At 34.6% G+C, this 17184-nt stretch overlaps 1 protein-coding gene across 2 annotated transcripts in view; it reads right to left on the reverse strand.

Moving 5' to 3' along the window:
- Positions 1 to 17184, reverse strand: part of STK31 (serine/threonine kinase 31) — an 87034-nt gene that overhangs the window by 53858 nt on the left and 15992 nt on the right. For both annotated transcript variants that reach the window (XM_059932755.1, XM_059932756.1), the window contains exons 6-10: positions 15947 to 16305; positions 14796 to 14970; positions 9035 to 9150; positions 7474 to 7633; positions 4301 to 4423 (exon numbers count right to left, since the gene is read on the reverse strand). In XM_059932755.1, coding sequence (XP_059788738.1) covers positions 4301 to 4423; positions 7474 to 7633; positions 9035 to 9150; positions 14796 to 14970; positions 15947 to 16305 — 933 coding nt within the window. The remainder of the gene's footprint in view (positions 1 to 4300; positions 4424 to 7473; positions 7634 to 9034; positions 9151 to 14795; positions 14971 to 15946; positions 16306 to 17184) is intronic.

Below are 17184 nucleotides of genomic sequence, written 5' to 3' on the forward strand. Positions count from 1 at the left end.
GAAATATAAGTATGAAAGAAATAATCTTTGAAATAAAGAACACAAGGGATTGGTTAAGTGGCAGAAGAAATACAGCAAAAGAACCAATTAGTGACTAGGTGGTTAAGTCAAGGATCCTTCCAAAAAGACAAAGAAAGGGATAAAAAGATAGAAAAAAATGAGTGAACAATTAAAATATGTAAAGAACAGAAGTTTAAATATCCATCTAACAGAAGTCTCAGAAAGAAAGAAAATGTAAATGAGGTGGGAGGGAGCAGGGGGGACAGTATTTTAAGAAATAATTATCAAATATTTCCTAGAGTTAAAGAAAAACCTCAAACTGAATTGCCTTCAGATTAAATCTAAACTTATATATGTTTCAGTGCAATTTAGGAAATAAGTCAAGAGAAAATGTTCAAGCTCCAGGAGGAAAAAAGGTAACAGAAGAACAAAAATCAGTCTCATATCAACAACTACTGAAATAAGAAAACAATGGATTATTATTGTCAAAGGTCTAAAGAGAAAATGGACCTAATATTTTGTAGGTCACTAAACAATTGTTTAAAGAGCTTAAATGTAAGCAATTGTTTAAATATTTAAATTGTTTAAATACAATATCCTGAGACATTTACTACCTCACAAAGTCAACCACTCAAAGCCCTCCTTGAAAGTACTCTCAAAGAAAGTATTCCAATACAGAGTAAACCAAAAGATATCCAATAATTTACAAAATAAATAAGAGTGGGAAAATAACTCTAAAGTCTGTTACTTGAGATATCATATACAATATCTGTAACAATCTGTGAGTCAAATCCTAGACAACAATTGTGGTTGTTAGATTCATGGGAGGGAGATACAGACAGACAAAAAGACACACCAGAGGCAAGTGAAAATGTTCTAAGATATCAGGGGTAGAAGGTGAAAAAAAAGGGAGAAAAAAAAGAAACCATGCTAAACAGAAACACAAAAATAATCACAGAAAAAAGTTCTAATAAAACAGTAATTATAAATATATAAATCAAGCTACCCATCAAAAGGCAGATTTACACATTGGACTCTTTTTAAAAATGATCTGTTAGTCTGTTGTCTAAGAGAGACATTTAAAATAAAGGGAAGAAAAAAAGAAAATATATATAAAGCAAATATTAACCAGAAAGACAGGTGGGATAAGAATTTTAAATGAAAACAAAAATAAAATTTTATCCCAAAACATCTTAAGGGAAAAATAATGTTCCATAACAGTTTAAAATACATAACAAACACAAATTCATTAACACTCAACAATACAGCAATGAAATATTTTGAACAATTTAAAGAACCAGAATATATAACAATATATTAACTAGAATATATAACAAAAATATCCCCAAACTGATAAACTGATCAGATACAAAAACTAAGCAAAGATACAGAAGATTAAAGCTTAAAATAATAGCTATAGGTCAGAAACTGCACACAAAGAAAACCTAGAATATACTTTCTTTTTGAACTTAAAAGGAACAGTCATGAAAAATTAACCGTGTATTGTAGGCCACAAAAAAAATCTCAATAAATGCTGAGGAAATCAAAATCATGACATTTCACTTCTTTGACCCTCATTATCAAAGTATAAGTTATATTTCTTAAGTATTTACTTGAAGAATATAAATAAAAATCAAACTATTTTTCAGCAAACTAAAGAGAAGCTTAAAGAATAATCTGGTGCCCAGGAGTGGGATTGCTGGATCACATGGTAACTCTATTTTTAGTTTTATAAGGAACCTCCATACTGTTCTCCATAGTGGCTGTACCAATTTACATTCCCACCAACAGAGCAAGTGGGTTCCCTTTTCTCTACACCCTCTGCAGCATGTATTATTTGTAGACTTTTTGATGATGGCCATTCTGACCAGTGTGAGGTGATATCTCATTGTAGTTTTGATCTGTATTTCTCTAATAATTAGTGATGTTGAGAATCTTTTCATGTGCTTTTTAGCCATCTGTATGTCTTCTTTGGAGAAAGGTCTATTTAGATCTTCCGCCCGTGTTTTGACTGGGTTGTTTGTTTTATTGATACTGAGCTGCGTGAGCCGTTTGTATATTTTGGAGATTAATCCCTTGTCAGTTGCTTTATTTGCAAATATTTTCTCCCATTCTGTAAGTTGTCTTTTCATTTTGTTTATGGTTTCCTTTGCTGTGCAAAAGCTTTTACATTTAGTTAGGTCTCATTTGTTTATTTTTGTTTTTATTTTCATTACTCTAGGAGGTGGATTGAAAAACATCTTGCTGTGATTTATGTCAGAAAGTGTTCTGCCTATGTTTTCCTCTAAGAGGTTTATAGTATCCAGCCTTACATTTAGGTCTTCAATCCATTTTGAGTTTATTTTTGTGTATGGTGTTAGGGAGTGTTCTAATTTCATTCACTTACATGTAGCTCTGGAGAAAACCATAATTCAAAAAGATACATGCACCGTAATGTTCACTGTAGCACTGTTTACAATAGCCAGGACATGGAAGCAACCTAAACGTCCATCAACAGAGGAATGGATAAAGAAGATGTGGTACATGTATACAGTGGAATATTACCCAGCCATAAAAAAGAATGAAATAATGCCACCTGCAGCAACATGGATGGACCTAGAGATTGTCATACTGAGTGAAGTCAGACAGAGAAAGACAAATATCATATGATATCGCTTATATGTGGAATCTAAAAGAAGGGTACAAATGAACTTATCTACAAAACAGAAATAGAGTTACAGATGTAGAAAAATATGATTCTGGGTAGGGGGACATATACACACTACTATATATAAGATAGATAACTCATAAGAACCTACTGTATGGCACAGGTAACTCTACTCAATACTCTGCAATGGCCTACATGGGAAAAGAATCTAAAAGAGAATGTATATATGCAACTTATTCACTTTGCTGTACACCTGAAACTAACACAACATTGTAAATCAACTATACTCCAGGAAAAATTTTAAAAAAAGAATAAACTGGTGACCGAGGGGAATAGTAGAAAGAGAGACAAACCAGATTTGGCAAAACTTCTTTTAAGATTAAACTTTAAAAAGAAAAGAGCTTTAAAAATGACCTTGTTTGCTGATCCTTTACCTCTGTTTTCTAACAGTTAATGAGAAGAAATAAACCTTTACAGGGTAAAGTAGAAGCTGCAATGCAGACAGGTGAATTCTTTCATCACTATCCTTTTATATGAAAAGCTCACTTCACCATTCTGGAATAACCTATACTATTTATGCAATTCCATTTAAGAAAATGTTTCAAACCAGGGCTCCAATGGCTCCTGAACCATACACAGTAATATGAAAACTACATCTTCATCTAGGTGGACAAAAAGAGACAGTGCCCAGATGTCCCTGAATATCCTTTTCTCCAATTCTCCAGCAAGCTTATTCCCTACAGTATAAAACAAGACAGCTATTATTCAACTTGGTATTAAAGATACTGACAAAAACAGTAAAAATTCTAAGATACATAAAAGGTAGAAGGAGTAGAAGAGGGTTATTGTGTTCAAATGATATGACCACACAGAAAGCTCAGAGTATCAACTGACAAAAACTAAAAGAGAGTTCAGCAGAGTTGCCAGAGAGACATCAATACATAAAAATCAATAGTATCCCTCTACACCATCAAAAATAACTAGGAAATGGAAAATAAGATAACATTCACAAAAGCAATCAAAAGTATAAATGTCTTGGAGTTAAATGAAGAAAATGCATGAGGCTCTATGGAGAAAAATTTTAAACGTCATTAAAAAACATAATAAAAGATCTGAATAAGTGGAAAGACTATGTTAATAGGTGGAATGACATTGTCACACTCATTCACTCCAAATTAGTCATTTCTGAGCTGACAGGATAGGACTAAAGACAAGGTTCCACAACATCATACAGCTACTGTACTCCATCCCCTATCACAGATCTTAAAAACCCTATAACTCAAGGATCAGGATCCCTCTCCCTAACTCTAACATATGGCTTTACTAGCTTTTCTGCTAGAATGCAGTGGGTAACAGGGACTCACCTGCCTGCTACTGCTCCTGTCTCTGTGAGTTTTCCCAAAGAATGCTGCTCTAGCAAGCCTGACATGCCTGATCATTTTACCTTGTTTGCAGGATAAATACATATACATACATAAACACATTAAATATATCAATATAAAATTTTAACACCATTAAAAAGAAACTAGGATTTATCAAAGAAAAACTTTTGCAGCCATCAGTACTATCTGAAGTCTAAAGGTAAATGCTAATTTCACCTCTCAAATGATAAACATATTTTAATGTATATTTTATATCTTTTAAAATTCCAACCTGTAATGTTTTCAAGCGTTTATTAAGAGGTAACTCATCAACTTCCAGAATAAAAACTTCTACTGCCATGTACAACTTCTGTTGTACTTCATTTCTTTTGGCTATCAAAATATTCCCTTCATTCTGGAGGAAGGAAAAAAAGAATAACCATCATTAATATATCAGGTGTTTTTTTTACACACTGACCTCTATGAAAAAAACTGATCTCTTAAAGTTAGTAAAATTTAACATTACGTTCTCCAAACATAGTAACATTTCAGACAAACACCTGTCTCCTTAGATCACCAAACTGACTAAGAGTTTTCTCTCCCTTAATTAGAAATAAGATTTACGTTCAACAATTCTGCTCTGTTAATCTTCATCTTTTCCCATTATTTCTGCAACAATAAAATTTTTGCTTTTCTTAAGAAAATTATACAAGTGTCTATGGCTAATTACACACTGTCTCCTTCCCACTCTCAGCCCACCCTCAATTCCTTCATCTACTTATCTTTCAAGATTCAGTTAAACTCCACCATGATAAAACCTCCAATTCACCCAAAAGGCTATGTTTGGAAATAGATATGAGAGATATCCAAGAATGCTGTGCATTACCTCTGTTATAGTACTTACCAAACTATATTAAAACTATCTATTTATATATCCGGCCAATACCCAAGGTAGATAGAAGGATAGGACCACGTCTTAAACAAATGCATGTGTCTACTACCTGTAACAGTGTCTGGCACATACACTTAAAAGCCTGAATGTTAGAATACTGTTTTTTGTGTAAGCTCAACCAGACCATTATATAACTAATTATAAAGACAAAAGAAAAGAATCTCTTTCATCAAAAATACACCTGGCGGGCTTCCTTGGTGGCACAGTGGTTAAGAATCCGCCTGCCAATGCAGGGGACACAGGTTCGATCCCTGGTCTAGGAAGGTCCCACATGCTGCGGAGCAACTAAGCCCATGTGCCACAACTACTGAGCCCACGTGCAACAACTACTGAAGCCCATGGGCCTAGAGCCCATGCTCCGCAACAAGAGAAACCACCGTAATGAGAAGCCCACACACGGCAACAAAGAGTAGCCCCTGCTCACCGCAACTAGAGAAAGCCCACTAGCAGCAATGAAGACCCAACGCAGCCAAAAATAAATAAATAAGTAAATTTATAAAAAAAAAAAAAAAAGTACAGGGCAATCAAGTTAAGGAACTGTGCGAAATATATAAATGAAAATAACAATACTAAGACCTAAATTAAGTACAAGAAGGGAAATAAAATTACAACTTTATCTGAGGGACAATTATGACTCTCTATTTATCCAATAATCTACTCTTCAGTCTGTCAAATGAACTTTAGGGCAATAAAGCCTAAAAGTAAGTCCTGAAACATCAGCAGTAGTGGAAATAAATTGCTTCAAAAAAAAAAATCACATTTGTTCTACTAGAATACCAAGTCCTATGTATATACTAAGCCCTTTCCCTCCCTGTGATAAATCACTTTCTTATGCTCAAAAACAAAACAAAACAAAAATTAAAAAGCAGTCCTTTTTCATCTTTTCATCTTACTACATGAAAATACATGATGAAGTATTTTAATACTGGCAGTATGGTTTAAATGGAACTAGAATACACTTTGCAATCAGACATACCTGGGTTCAAATTCCATATTAACATTTAGAACTACGTAATCTTGAACAATTTCCTTAAACCCTGTGGGCCTCAGTTTCCTGAGGAGCAAAAGTGCCCATTTTTAAAAGTTTGTGTACGAAAAAGTTTATAAAGTATCTATAACACTGCCTGTGTTTCATACAGATTCAAAAATTATTACTTCTGTGACTTTTTTTCCTTCCATAATCAGAAGTGACCAGTAAAGGTCTAATATGTAAAATAACCCAAATCGAATCCCTTATCCAAATTAAACATTCCTGGCATTTTCAAAGGCCTAGTTATTCTGTTTACTTTTCTCATTCAGAGCCAGTTAGGCTGCCAACTGGCCAACCTAGAATGAATAGGGAATAAGACTTTCAGGGTACAATCCCCAGAGGCAGAAACCACCGATACTTAAGATAGGACAACTCCAAACACAAGTTTAGGGCTCATAGGTACTATGGAAAGCTATGATTGTTGTACCAAATATCTTTATATGAAAAACAAGGAGTTCCATTCAGCTCAATATAATAAACTAAAGAAAATTCCAAGAGGAAATAAATATATTTTTACCTACACTAATGAAGAAGTCACATGAAATATTCCATTCATCATATCCCTCCCCTACCCACATATGGATGGCTTAGATAGCATTTAACAGTAAGGCAGACTCCTATAATGCAGCATAAAACACGCCACTCAGACCAGAAGACAAGATCCACATTAACGGGCTTCCTTGGTGGCGCAGTGGTTAGGAATCTGCCTGCCAATGCAGGGGACACGGGTTTGTGCACCGGTCCAGGAAGATCCCACATGCCGCGGAGCGACTAGGCCCGTGACCCACAACTACTGAGCCTGCGCGTCTGAAGCCTGTGCTCCGCAACGGGAGAGGCCGCGACGGTGAGAGGCCTGCGCACCGCGATGAAGAGTGGCCCCCGCTTGCCGCAACTGGAGAAAGCCCTCGCACAGAAACGAAGACCCAACACAGCCAAAAATAAATAAATAAATAAATAAATAAATAAATAAAAAACTTTAAAAAAAGATCCACATTAGCAGTTGTGGGAGCCACTCTGGCTTACAAGCCTCATGTCCCTCAAAAGCCACCATCTCTTATAGGTATAGCTGCCAGGGTCCCTCAAGGGGTATGCCCAGTTGCAAGTATTTGTAGTTTACAGTTCCTCCCAGTCCAGATACAATTTACCAATCAGGGGTTTTATTTTTACCTAAACAATGTTGCCAGTAACATGACTGAAATACCATTTCATCAAATTACCAAGGGAACAGAGAGAGGTAAATTCTCATGCAAAAGGGAAAAAGATTTTGTTAATTAACCCTTTTTCCACAATCACTACTTATCTATCCTACCTTTCTTACAAGGCAACAAAAGAAATCAAATTATTAATATGAAGATACTGTAAAAGTTAAAGATTTCACATAAAGTATCATTACAATATCTGCAGTCCTTCTGCTTTCTTGAAAGACATTATCTCCTTATGTTCAACAGATAAAAATCATCATAGAGAAAAATTCTTAACCCACCACATTCTGACAAGTTTGAATCTTCTCCTGAGCCAGACAGTATTCTGCCCAAATTATCTCTAATTCATTCAAAGAAGCTGGGATAGTAAAGCAGTCTTCATACAATACTTGTATAGCATCTGAAAGGTCATTTCCAAAATGAACATTGGCATTGACACATCTATTAAAACAGCAAAAAGGAAAAGATCAAGAAATTTTAAAGGTGTTGTGAGAAAAAAAATTACACTTAAATACGAATGGTCTAAAGTTACTATTTACAACACTGGCTATGAAGAGGTACTTTTTAAAATCATATAAAACCATAAATAACTTTGATACAAACTTTTAATTAAAAACATAATTGATTGAGAAAAAAACTTAAATATCTTTTCCAAAAAGCTTTATATAAGAAGACAACTTCAAAAGTCTGCAGATTTTAAATGATATTAAATTAGATTTATAAATAATTCTGTAAAATTTTATACTTAAGCCAATCTTGCGTACCAAGATGACAGGCACATAGTCCTTGTACCTTAATAAGCAGACTAGCATTTGCAGAGTTTTTTAAAATAGCCAAAAAAAAAAGCAATGAGAAAGACCAAATAGCAAAACCAACAAGGCCCATCATTTTCTTTTTTCTAGCTTCCAGTTAGACTGCCACCATTCTAACAGCACATTATTTCCTCAAATATGGGTTAAAATATTTTGAACTGTTTTGGTCCAAAGTCAATCTCACAGCTTTGCAAGTGTAGTCACTTGAATTTTTGGTTGTGCATTAAAAGTTGATTAAGCTCTAGAGAGACTTAATTTACTCAAACTATTTAGAAACTTATAAACCAGATACCGATTGATGGATTTATACTGGAGAATATAAATTCCCACTGGACAAAAGATGAATGTGCAGGATTAATTCAGGGCAACATCTTCTTAGTGTTTCAAAGTACATGAGAAAATGAATTACTGGTTTAAGTTGTATGTATAGCACAAAAAGAGAACTAGGTTGTTTTGAGAACTATTTTTTCCACATTCCAGAAAAGGGTGAAAAATTATCCCTAACCAATAATAAAGCAATCCTCTATAAAGTACCTACATAATTCATATATAGAGTCTGAGATATGCTGAATAAACTCTGTACAAAACTTGCTAACCAATTTCTTCTGACTCCATGAAGATCACTTTTCTTCTAACTCCATGAAGACTACTTTCTTCTTTCTTTAGACGGAGTATAATTAATTTAGATTACTGAAATCTATAGTTTCAGTATAGGACTGAAAATAACCCCAAGCAAAACAAGAGGACATAGTAGTTTCTCATCAAACTACCACTTAGAAGTTGTGTTGACTTTTTAATTTCATTCTCATAGATGACTTTAGGACACTATCATGCCACATAGTGACAACAGAACACTAACAAAAACAATATAAAATTTGTCTCAGGAGTAACTATTTTTAGTTTCCTTCTTTAAAGTAATAAAAATACAAAGATTAAGTTACAAAGCAAAAATGGCAGGCATACAAAACAAAGCACCAACTAATTAGCATTTGTTTTAAACTATCCTTCTTAAAAATATGCTTTTACCTACCTAATTTCTTTCAATATTTCAACCTTAGCTGCCAGATTTTTCATTCTGGTACCTACACAAGTCTTCAGAGTACTTTCTAAATGTTTAGTCAAATCCATGGTAGTTGCTTTCTCTTGCTGAAGCAAAGAACAAATACATCTTAGTTAGACCGAAATAGGAAACTGTATTTCTACTGTTATTTAAATGATTTTTAGGTGTAATTAAAATTTTAAAGGCTAAAAAATGTTAGGCGACAGGACAACAAACACTGATTTCCCTGCTAGCTAGGATCTGAAAAAGATAAACTATTCCAGTCTTCTGCCTTCACACAGATGAGACACTCTTATATTGCAACCTAATAAGAAACCAAATAAAAACAAAATTTCACATATTATATGTCTTAATACTTAGATTTTAAAAAGAAAAATAAAGGATCCCCTTAAAAACCAAATGATAATCAATGACAATTTGTTTTCTGATGAAGTCTGATGTCATTCTGCATTATAAAAGAATCAAAAACATCATTTCCTTGACCCAAGCTAGGTTAAACTCCTTGATTCTGAGTGGTACCTTAACAATATGTCTAATATAATTATTCAAAATAATGTATAGTGCAGTAATATGGATAAAGACTTAGCAATTTTATTCCAATTATACTACAAACCAGGTATTACATAGTTAAACACAGAACTTTTACTCAGTATTTAAACAACATGCTCTCTGGTGTTCACATTCTCTCCAATGCTTCAGTTAAATAAAAAGAGAGCCAATACTGAATGCTGATTAATAGTAAGTTACATTTGGGAATGCTCATGCCCTTCTGCTCCCATTTGCTGAGGAGGATGACCATGAAGAAGCAGTTATGTTTGTTCTTAAATCTGTTTATATCTACTGTAATTGCTATGATAATTACTCCAAAAATTACATAAATCTAAGAAACAGAAGTGGGAAAATAAAAAGTTGTTGAATCTTTGAAAATGTGTTTAATGCTTTACAAAGACTCCATAAAAGCAAATTTTTAGTACAAATTGCTAATGAAATACATGTGGATGAGAACTATAAAATTCTGAAGAATCATTTAAATCTAAAAGAAATGTCAACTCAGTTTATTTCTCAACTGTCTTAAACTTATTGTTAATCTACCTGTAAAAAAAAAAAAAACCGGAGCTCAGATGACAAATAATTAGTATCGTTTTTAAGACAAACAACAAATAAAACAAATAGAAAAGATGCCAAACTTAAACCCAACCACATTAATAATTACATTAAATGAAAATTAGCTAAACACTCCAATTAAAAGATGTGAGATTATCAATCTGGATGAAAACAGCTTAGACTCAACCATATGCTGCTTATTAGAAACACTTATTAGATATAAAGAGACAGATAAAAATTGAAGGATGGAAACTATATACAAGGCAAACATTGCTATATTAATATCAGGCAATGTGGACTTCAGTACAGGGAGCATTCCCAGCAATAAACTGGGATATTTCATAAAGACAAATGAATTAATTCATCAAGAAGACACAACAATTCTAAATGTGAATGCACCTAATAACAAAGCTTCAAAACCACAAAGTAAAACCTGACCGAACAAAAGGAAGAAATATACAAAACCACAATAATATCTGGATATTTTAACACTCCTCTCTCTGTAACTGAAGGAACAAGTAAACAGAAAATCAGTCATGATACAAAAATCTTAAACAATACTATCAACCAATTCGACCTAACTAACATTTATAAAACACTCCACCACACAACTGTAGAATACACATAATTTTTAAAAGCATACAGAACATTTCCAAGGACAAACAATATGCTGGATAATAAAACAAATATCAATAAATGTAAAAGGACTGAAACCATACTGAGTATGCTCTCTGATGCTAAGAAAATAAAATATCAGTAACAAAAATATATTGGGGGGAAATCTCCAAATATGTGGAAATTAGGCAACACACTTCTAAATAGCTCGTGATTAAAAAAAATAATAATAATGGGAAGTTTTTAAATGTTTGATTAAATAATAAAAAAAAATCAAAATTTGTGGACTACAAGTAAGGTGATGCTTAAAGGGAAATCTTTAAACATTATAAAAGAACAAAAGATTAAAAACAATGATATGAATAAAAAATAAAACAATGATACAAATTTCCATCTAAAGAAGCTAGAAGAACAACCTGAAGGAAGGAAATAATAACAATAAGTAAAGAAAACAATAAAGTAGAATAGAGACAAACAATAAAGAAAAAAAAATCAACAGAAGCAAAAATTAGTTCTTGAAAAATGTTAAGGACTTCCAGTTTCCAGTCCAGCATGTAAGAAGAAAAGTCACCAGTCCATCCTAACAAGTAAAAAGTTGAGCAAACTGAAAAATCAACAATTCTTCTTAGATTTGTCACAGAGGTAAGATCACAAGGCACAACTGGAAAGACAAGACAGGCTAATAAAGGAAACTCAAAACTTTCTGGAGCAGCAATCCCCACCGCCCAGGGAAGAAGTCTGGAGTAGGGAAGCCGCAACTGTAACTGATGTATTGCTAGAGGCTCAGTATGAACAACTGAAAGTTAAAAACACCAGGGGGACCCCATCATCAGGATGCCCCCACATTTTTGTGAGTTTTACCTCCTGGATCTCCAGCAGGTTCTCACAGTAAATCCCCTCAAGCTTCCAGCAGGAGGAGGGGAAAAGGAACCATTTTGAAATATGTTAGAACATTCTGTACTTAACAAGATCTGCCCTTAGGGGAAACCATTTAAACAGAGCCTACCTGCTAGGATTTTATCCAAGCCTAATTAACCTGGGGGAAGGGAAATACCCAAATCCAGCCCACTCTAGCCATCCTGTCCTTTCTAAAGGGAGTGGGGGAGAAATCCAGATGCAAGTGTGAAATTCACAGTCCAGAGGCACAGGCTCACTAAAAGACCTTCTTAGTCTTTTTAGACTATAAAACGCTTCTCCTTCCCCCACACCTAATCATCACATTTACTAAATTCCTATTTATAGCAGTTCCTTTCACCAAATACATCATGCCTGGCTATCAAAAAAAAAAAATTTTGTAAGACATGTTAAAAGACAAAAACACAGTTGGAAGAGACAAAGCAAACATCAGCATCAAATTCAGATCTGGCAGGAATACTGGGATTATCATACCAGAAATTTCAAACATGGTACGATAAATATGCTAAGGGCTCTAACAGATAAAGTAGACAGCATGCAAGAACATACAGGCAATGTAAGCAGAGAGATGGAAATTCTAAGAAAGAAACAAACAAAAAATGCCAGAAATCAAAAACACTGTAGACAGAAATGAAAAATGCTTTTGATGGGCTTATCAGTAGACTAGACGTGGCTGAGGAAAGAATATAATCCAAAATACGTGAATCCATATACCCACAAAAAGACCTGTAGAAGAATATTCACAGTGGCTTTATTTATAATGGCCAAAAACTGAAAGCAACCTAAATGCCCATGAATAGGAAAATGAGTAAATAAACTGCAGTATATTGATAGAATGGAACACTACTTTGCAATAAAAATGAACAAACTACTGATAAACACAACCTCAATAAATCTCACAGACATTATTCTTTAAGTGAATGAAGCCAAACATAATAGAATACTTATCAGAGGATTATTACATTTATATGAAGTACAGGACCAGGAAAATGAAACTGTGGTTATATATAAATCAGAAGAATGGTTGCCCTGAGTGAGAGGAAGAGAGGATAGGCCAGAAAGAGATACCAAGGAACTTTCCAGGGTTGAAAGAAAGGCTTTATATCTCCAAAAGGTAAAGCAGCTGGCCTATAATCCATTTACTCTCTTCATGGAAGGGAACCAGGACACCCATAGAGAAAATAAAAGGCAGGTGACTAGTCTGATCTCCTTGTCAACTAAACCTCTAAAAAGAAAACAGACTGTTTTCTAAGAGGAAGAGACCTTATCTCTGAAATGCACTTAGCAAGATGTTCCTGGCTAAAGGATAGTTATAATGGATAAAACCCACGATTTATGGATTTATGAGTCAGAGTTCCCTGAAGAATGTCACATATGAATCTAGGGGCTGGAGACTGAGTTCAATCACCAATGGTCAATGACTTAACCAGGCCTATGTAATAAAACCTTGATTTAAAAAAAAACTCAGAAAAAAATTAAAAAATTCAGAATGATGAGCTTTGGGGGAGCTTCCAGACTGGTGAACAAATCCATGTGCTGGGAGAGTGGCAGGCCCAGAGACCCCCCCCACCCCTTACCCCATCTCCACCCCCTTCATTACTTCCCCTATGCATCTCTTCCTTCTACTTGGCTGTTCCTGAGTTTTATCCTTTATAATAAAACTGTAACCATAAGCATAGCATTTCCCTGAGTCCTGTGAGTTGTTTTAGAGAATTACTGAATTGAGGGCAGGGGGTGGGGGTGGGGTCATAGGAACCCTCAAATTTATACTCAGCCAGACAGAAGTGTGGGTAGCCTGGGATGTGATTTGTGGCTGGTACCTGAACTGGGCTAAATCTTGAGGGACTGAGTCCTTACCTTGTGGAGTCTGAGATAACTCCTGGTATTTAGTATCAAAAATGCATTGTAGGACATCCAGCTGGTGTTAGAGAATTGGAAAATAGTATTGGGATAACATATTTAGTATCAGAAAAAGCTACACATTTGAAAACCACACAGTATTCTTGGGGGGAAAAAAACTGCCCCGAATCTGAGCAAACCTTGAGACCTAACTACCATAAAAGGAAACACATGGAGATACAGGAGCCTGTTAAGCAACACAAGGATGCAGATTAAGCAATTTAAGAGATCTATCAACCAAAATGCAATGTATGGGCCTAACAGGAATTCTGATTAGAAGAAACCAACCGTAAAAGGACATTCATGGAACAATATGGGAAACCTGAACACTGACTGGATATTAAATGATATTAAGGAATTATTGTTAATTTTTAAGTATAATAGTATTATGGTTATGTCTTTTTTGAAGTTCTTTTCTATTAGAGATACATACAAACGTACATACATTAAAATATTATGAATGGGATTTGTTTTAAAATTACCCAGGAGGTATAGATTTTTAAAAAGACTGCTGTGTATTTAAATAATTGTAAAAACTGGGTGATGGATACATAAGTATTAATTATTCAATTCTCTCTTTTTGAAATGTTTGAGGGGGCTTCCCTGGTGGTGCAGTGGTTAAGAATCCGCCTGCCAGTGCAGGGGACTCGGGTTCGATCCCTAGGTCGGGAAGATCCCACATGCCACAGAGCAACTAAGCCCGTGCACCACAACTACTCAGCCTGCGCTCTAGAGCCCGCGAGCCACAACTACTGAAGCCTGCGTGCCTGTGCTCCTCAACAAGCGAAGCCACCTCAATGAGAAGCCTGTGCACCACAATGAAGAGTAGCCCCCGCTCATCTCAACTAGGGAAAGCCCGCACACAGCAACAAAGACCCAACGCAGCCAAAAATAAATAATAGATTAAATAAATAAATAAAATGTTCGAAAATTTCCATAGTTAAAAATTTTAAAGAACATAAGAGGAAATGTAACTGAGAAATTATTAATCTCTCAAACATCCAATGAAATCCAAAGATGATTAGTTTGTAGCATAAGAAAAAAATCTATAAACAAATATAAAGAAAGGAGAGAATAAAGAGTGGGGAGATGAAGGGAAGGAAAGGAGACAGAAAATTAAACAAACAAATAAGAGCAAATGAATATAAGGATTTCCCAGTTCGTCATGCTTTACCTTACGCCACTGAACATACCATACCTGCAGCTCCTGGACAGTCTGTTCTACTTTCAATTCTAATGCCTTATACCTTTCAAGAAGAACCTCCTTCTCTGTTTTAAGCTTTTCATTTTCTTCAATCAGTTTCTGGTCCTGCTTAATTTTTGCCAGGCTGACATTCGACCCTAAATTAAAGCCACCAACAGCCAAATTTTCCCTATTAAAAACAAATTCACTCATTGTAAAAAACAAATTGTGTAAGTGTTACAGAGATCAAACCCTAAAATTCTCTTGGGTTTTTTTTAGCATGATATATCTTAAAGTTAATTTTGGAAACTAATCTAAAACCTTTACTTAGTTCAACATTAAAAAATATTTTTAATGCAAACTAGATTTTATAACTGAAGAAACACTTCAAAAACAATGCCTCCAAATCTCAAAGAATACATATTCCAACTTCTTCATAGCAATATCAACTCCAGGAAATACAGTAAAAAGCATTTCTGTATCAGTTTCTTCCAATCCCTCCTCCCCATCACCCCAACCCCATCTGACAGTTTAGTTCCTAGAGCACTGATAAGGTCCCAAAAAACAGCTGTATTACCCAAGATATGGCATCATAGCCTAGATCATGATACAGAAGTATAAGAATGGTTTGGTAAACATCAAACCTGACTTTTTGCTTCAAGTTTATAATTCAAAATTATCTAAAAAGTGAACACCTTTTGTAATAATCAAATTCTATCACAGTAAATTTTCACAGGAAGAACAAAGAGCCTCTCTTTTGTTAAAAAGGGAAGGCAATTCCCTAAAACTCATTAGAATACTCTTAAAGCCAAAGGAGAAACTTCAAGTTTATCTGAAATTCTGGCTCTTGGCTGAATCATTTAGATTTAGGGGTAGATTTTTATTTTTAATAAATGTATTAGAAAGAGTTGGAATGAAGAGTTGGTATGTGAACTTCAAACAATTCAGGAATGATTTTTCTTTCAAAATGGCTTTTAATTAAAATAGTCTTGCTAAAGAGGAGAGGAATACCTGCTTGAGAAAAAACAGAAATAATCAGTATCATCCCTCAGAATCACTGACATAGTTGAGGACTCCAAAAACGTAAGCCTTGACTTCTACTATGACAAGGGCTTACACCATAAATCAGAAATTAGTTAAGACTAAAAATCCCAACGTAGTCTTACTTTGGAAGTGCCACATGATTTCCTGCATCATTTTCACTCTTCAAGTCAACAGACGGCCTCCCACTTAAGCGGTTCTTTGGCCTGATGAAGGGTGACTGGTTTGATCTATGCCCCCACAAAGGAATGGGGCTTTTGAGGTTCCTGAGGACAAGCTGACCAGGATCCGATTTTTTTTCCTCACAGATGTCAGTGCTGGAAGTAAGTTTGCATTTTTCTGCAAATCCTTTCTTAGCCACCTCTTCCCCTATATCCACACTGCCATACTCAGCCTGAGCAATAACTGTTCCATCTTGATAGGCTGCTTTAATTCTCATTTTTATTTGCTTTTCAAAAATCAAGCTCCCCAAAAAGATTCTGCCCTAAGAAAGATAAAAAAAAGAAGACATAAACCAGCTACACCAACATGTTTTTCTCCACTTATTTTGTTTCTACCTAGTTTTTGCAACAATCGTGTTTCCTCACTCTGAAATCTCTATAAAAGTGGTCTTACCTTGTTGTTGGCTAAGTGCAAATATACTTCGGCATGTGTATGACTATATTCCAATTACACACTTGCTAAAATCCTTTCCAGAAGCAGAGCTGAGACCAGTATAGGCAGCCATATTTATACATTTTTAAATGTGTACCAATTAAATACCCTAGAATAATTTTTTTCAACCAAGCAGATTCTGTTGACATTTTGGCCCTAACTACATATAATGGTGCCCTGAGGAGCTACACCACATAAAAATGAGTTTTGGTATCTAGAAAAAGTGCTCAAATTCAACAAAACTTTAAAAATCATTTTAAAGGCCTAATCAGGTACTCTCATTTCAAAGTAAGACAAGAGCAGAAGCAGAAAACAGAAACTCAAAGCATAAAACATCAACAATTTTTTTAAAAAATCAACAAACTGCAATTATGGACTATGAGATGTTAGAAATTCCTAAATTAAAACTCTCTTAAATAGAATTTTGTCTGAGGGAGCAATACCTGTATAACTGGCATATGAGAAGACATGTGAGTAATTAGGTACTTGATAACATTTAATTATAGATTATTGATCCACAGCACTGAGCAAAGACATACCTAAAACATATTTAGAATTGAAGATATCTTGAGATTTAATTTTAATAAGAACTTGCTTACATCTCCAGAAATCTGAACTCCTAAAATTACTTTGATATGGTCCAATTTGATAATTATTCCTCTCTTCCCAAATTTCTCAAAGTTCCTTACCTAACTTTCATCCTATAGAG

This window comes from Balaenoptera ricei, chromosome 9, assembly GCF_028023285.1.
Source record: "Balaenoptera ricei isolate mBalRic1 chromosome 9, mBalRic1.hap2, whole genome shotgun sequence".
Lineage (NCBI taxonomy): Eukaryota > Metazoa > Chordata > Mammalia > Artiodactyla > Balaenopteridae > Balaenoptera > Balaenoptera ricei.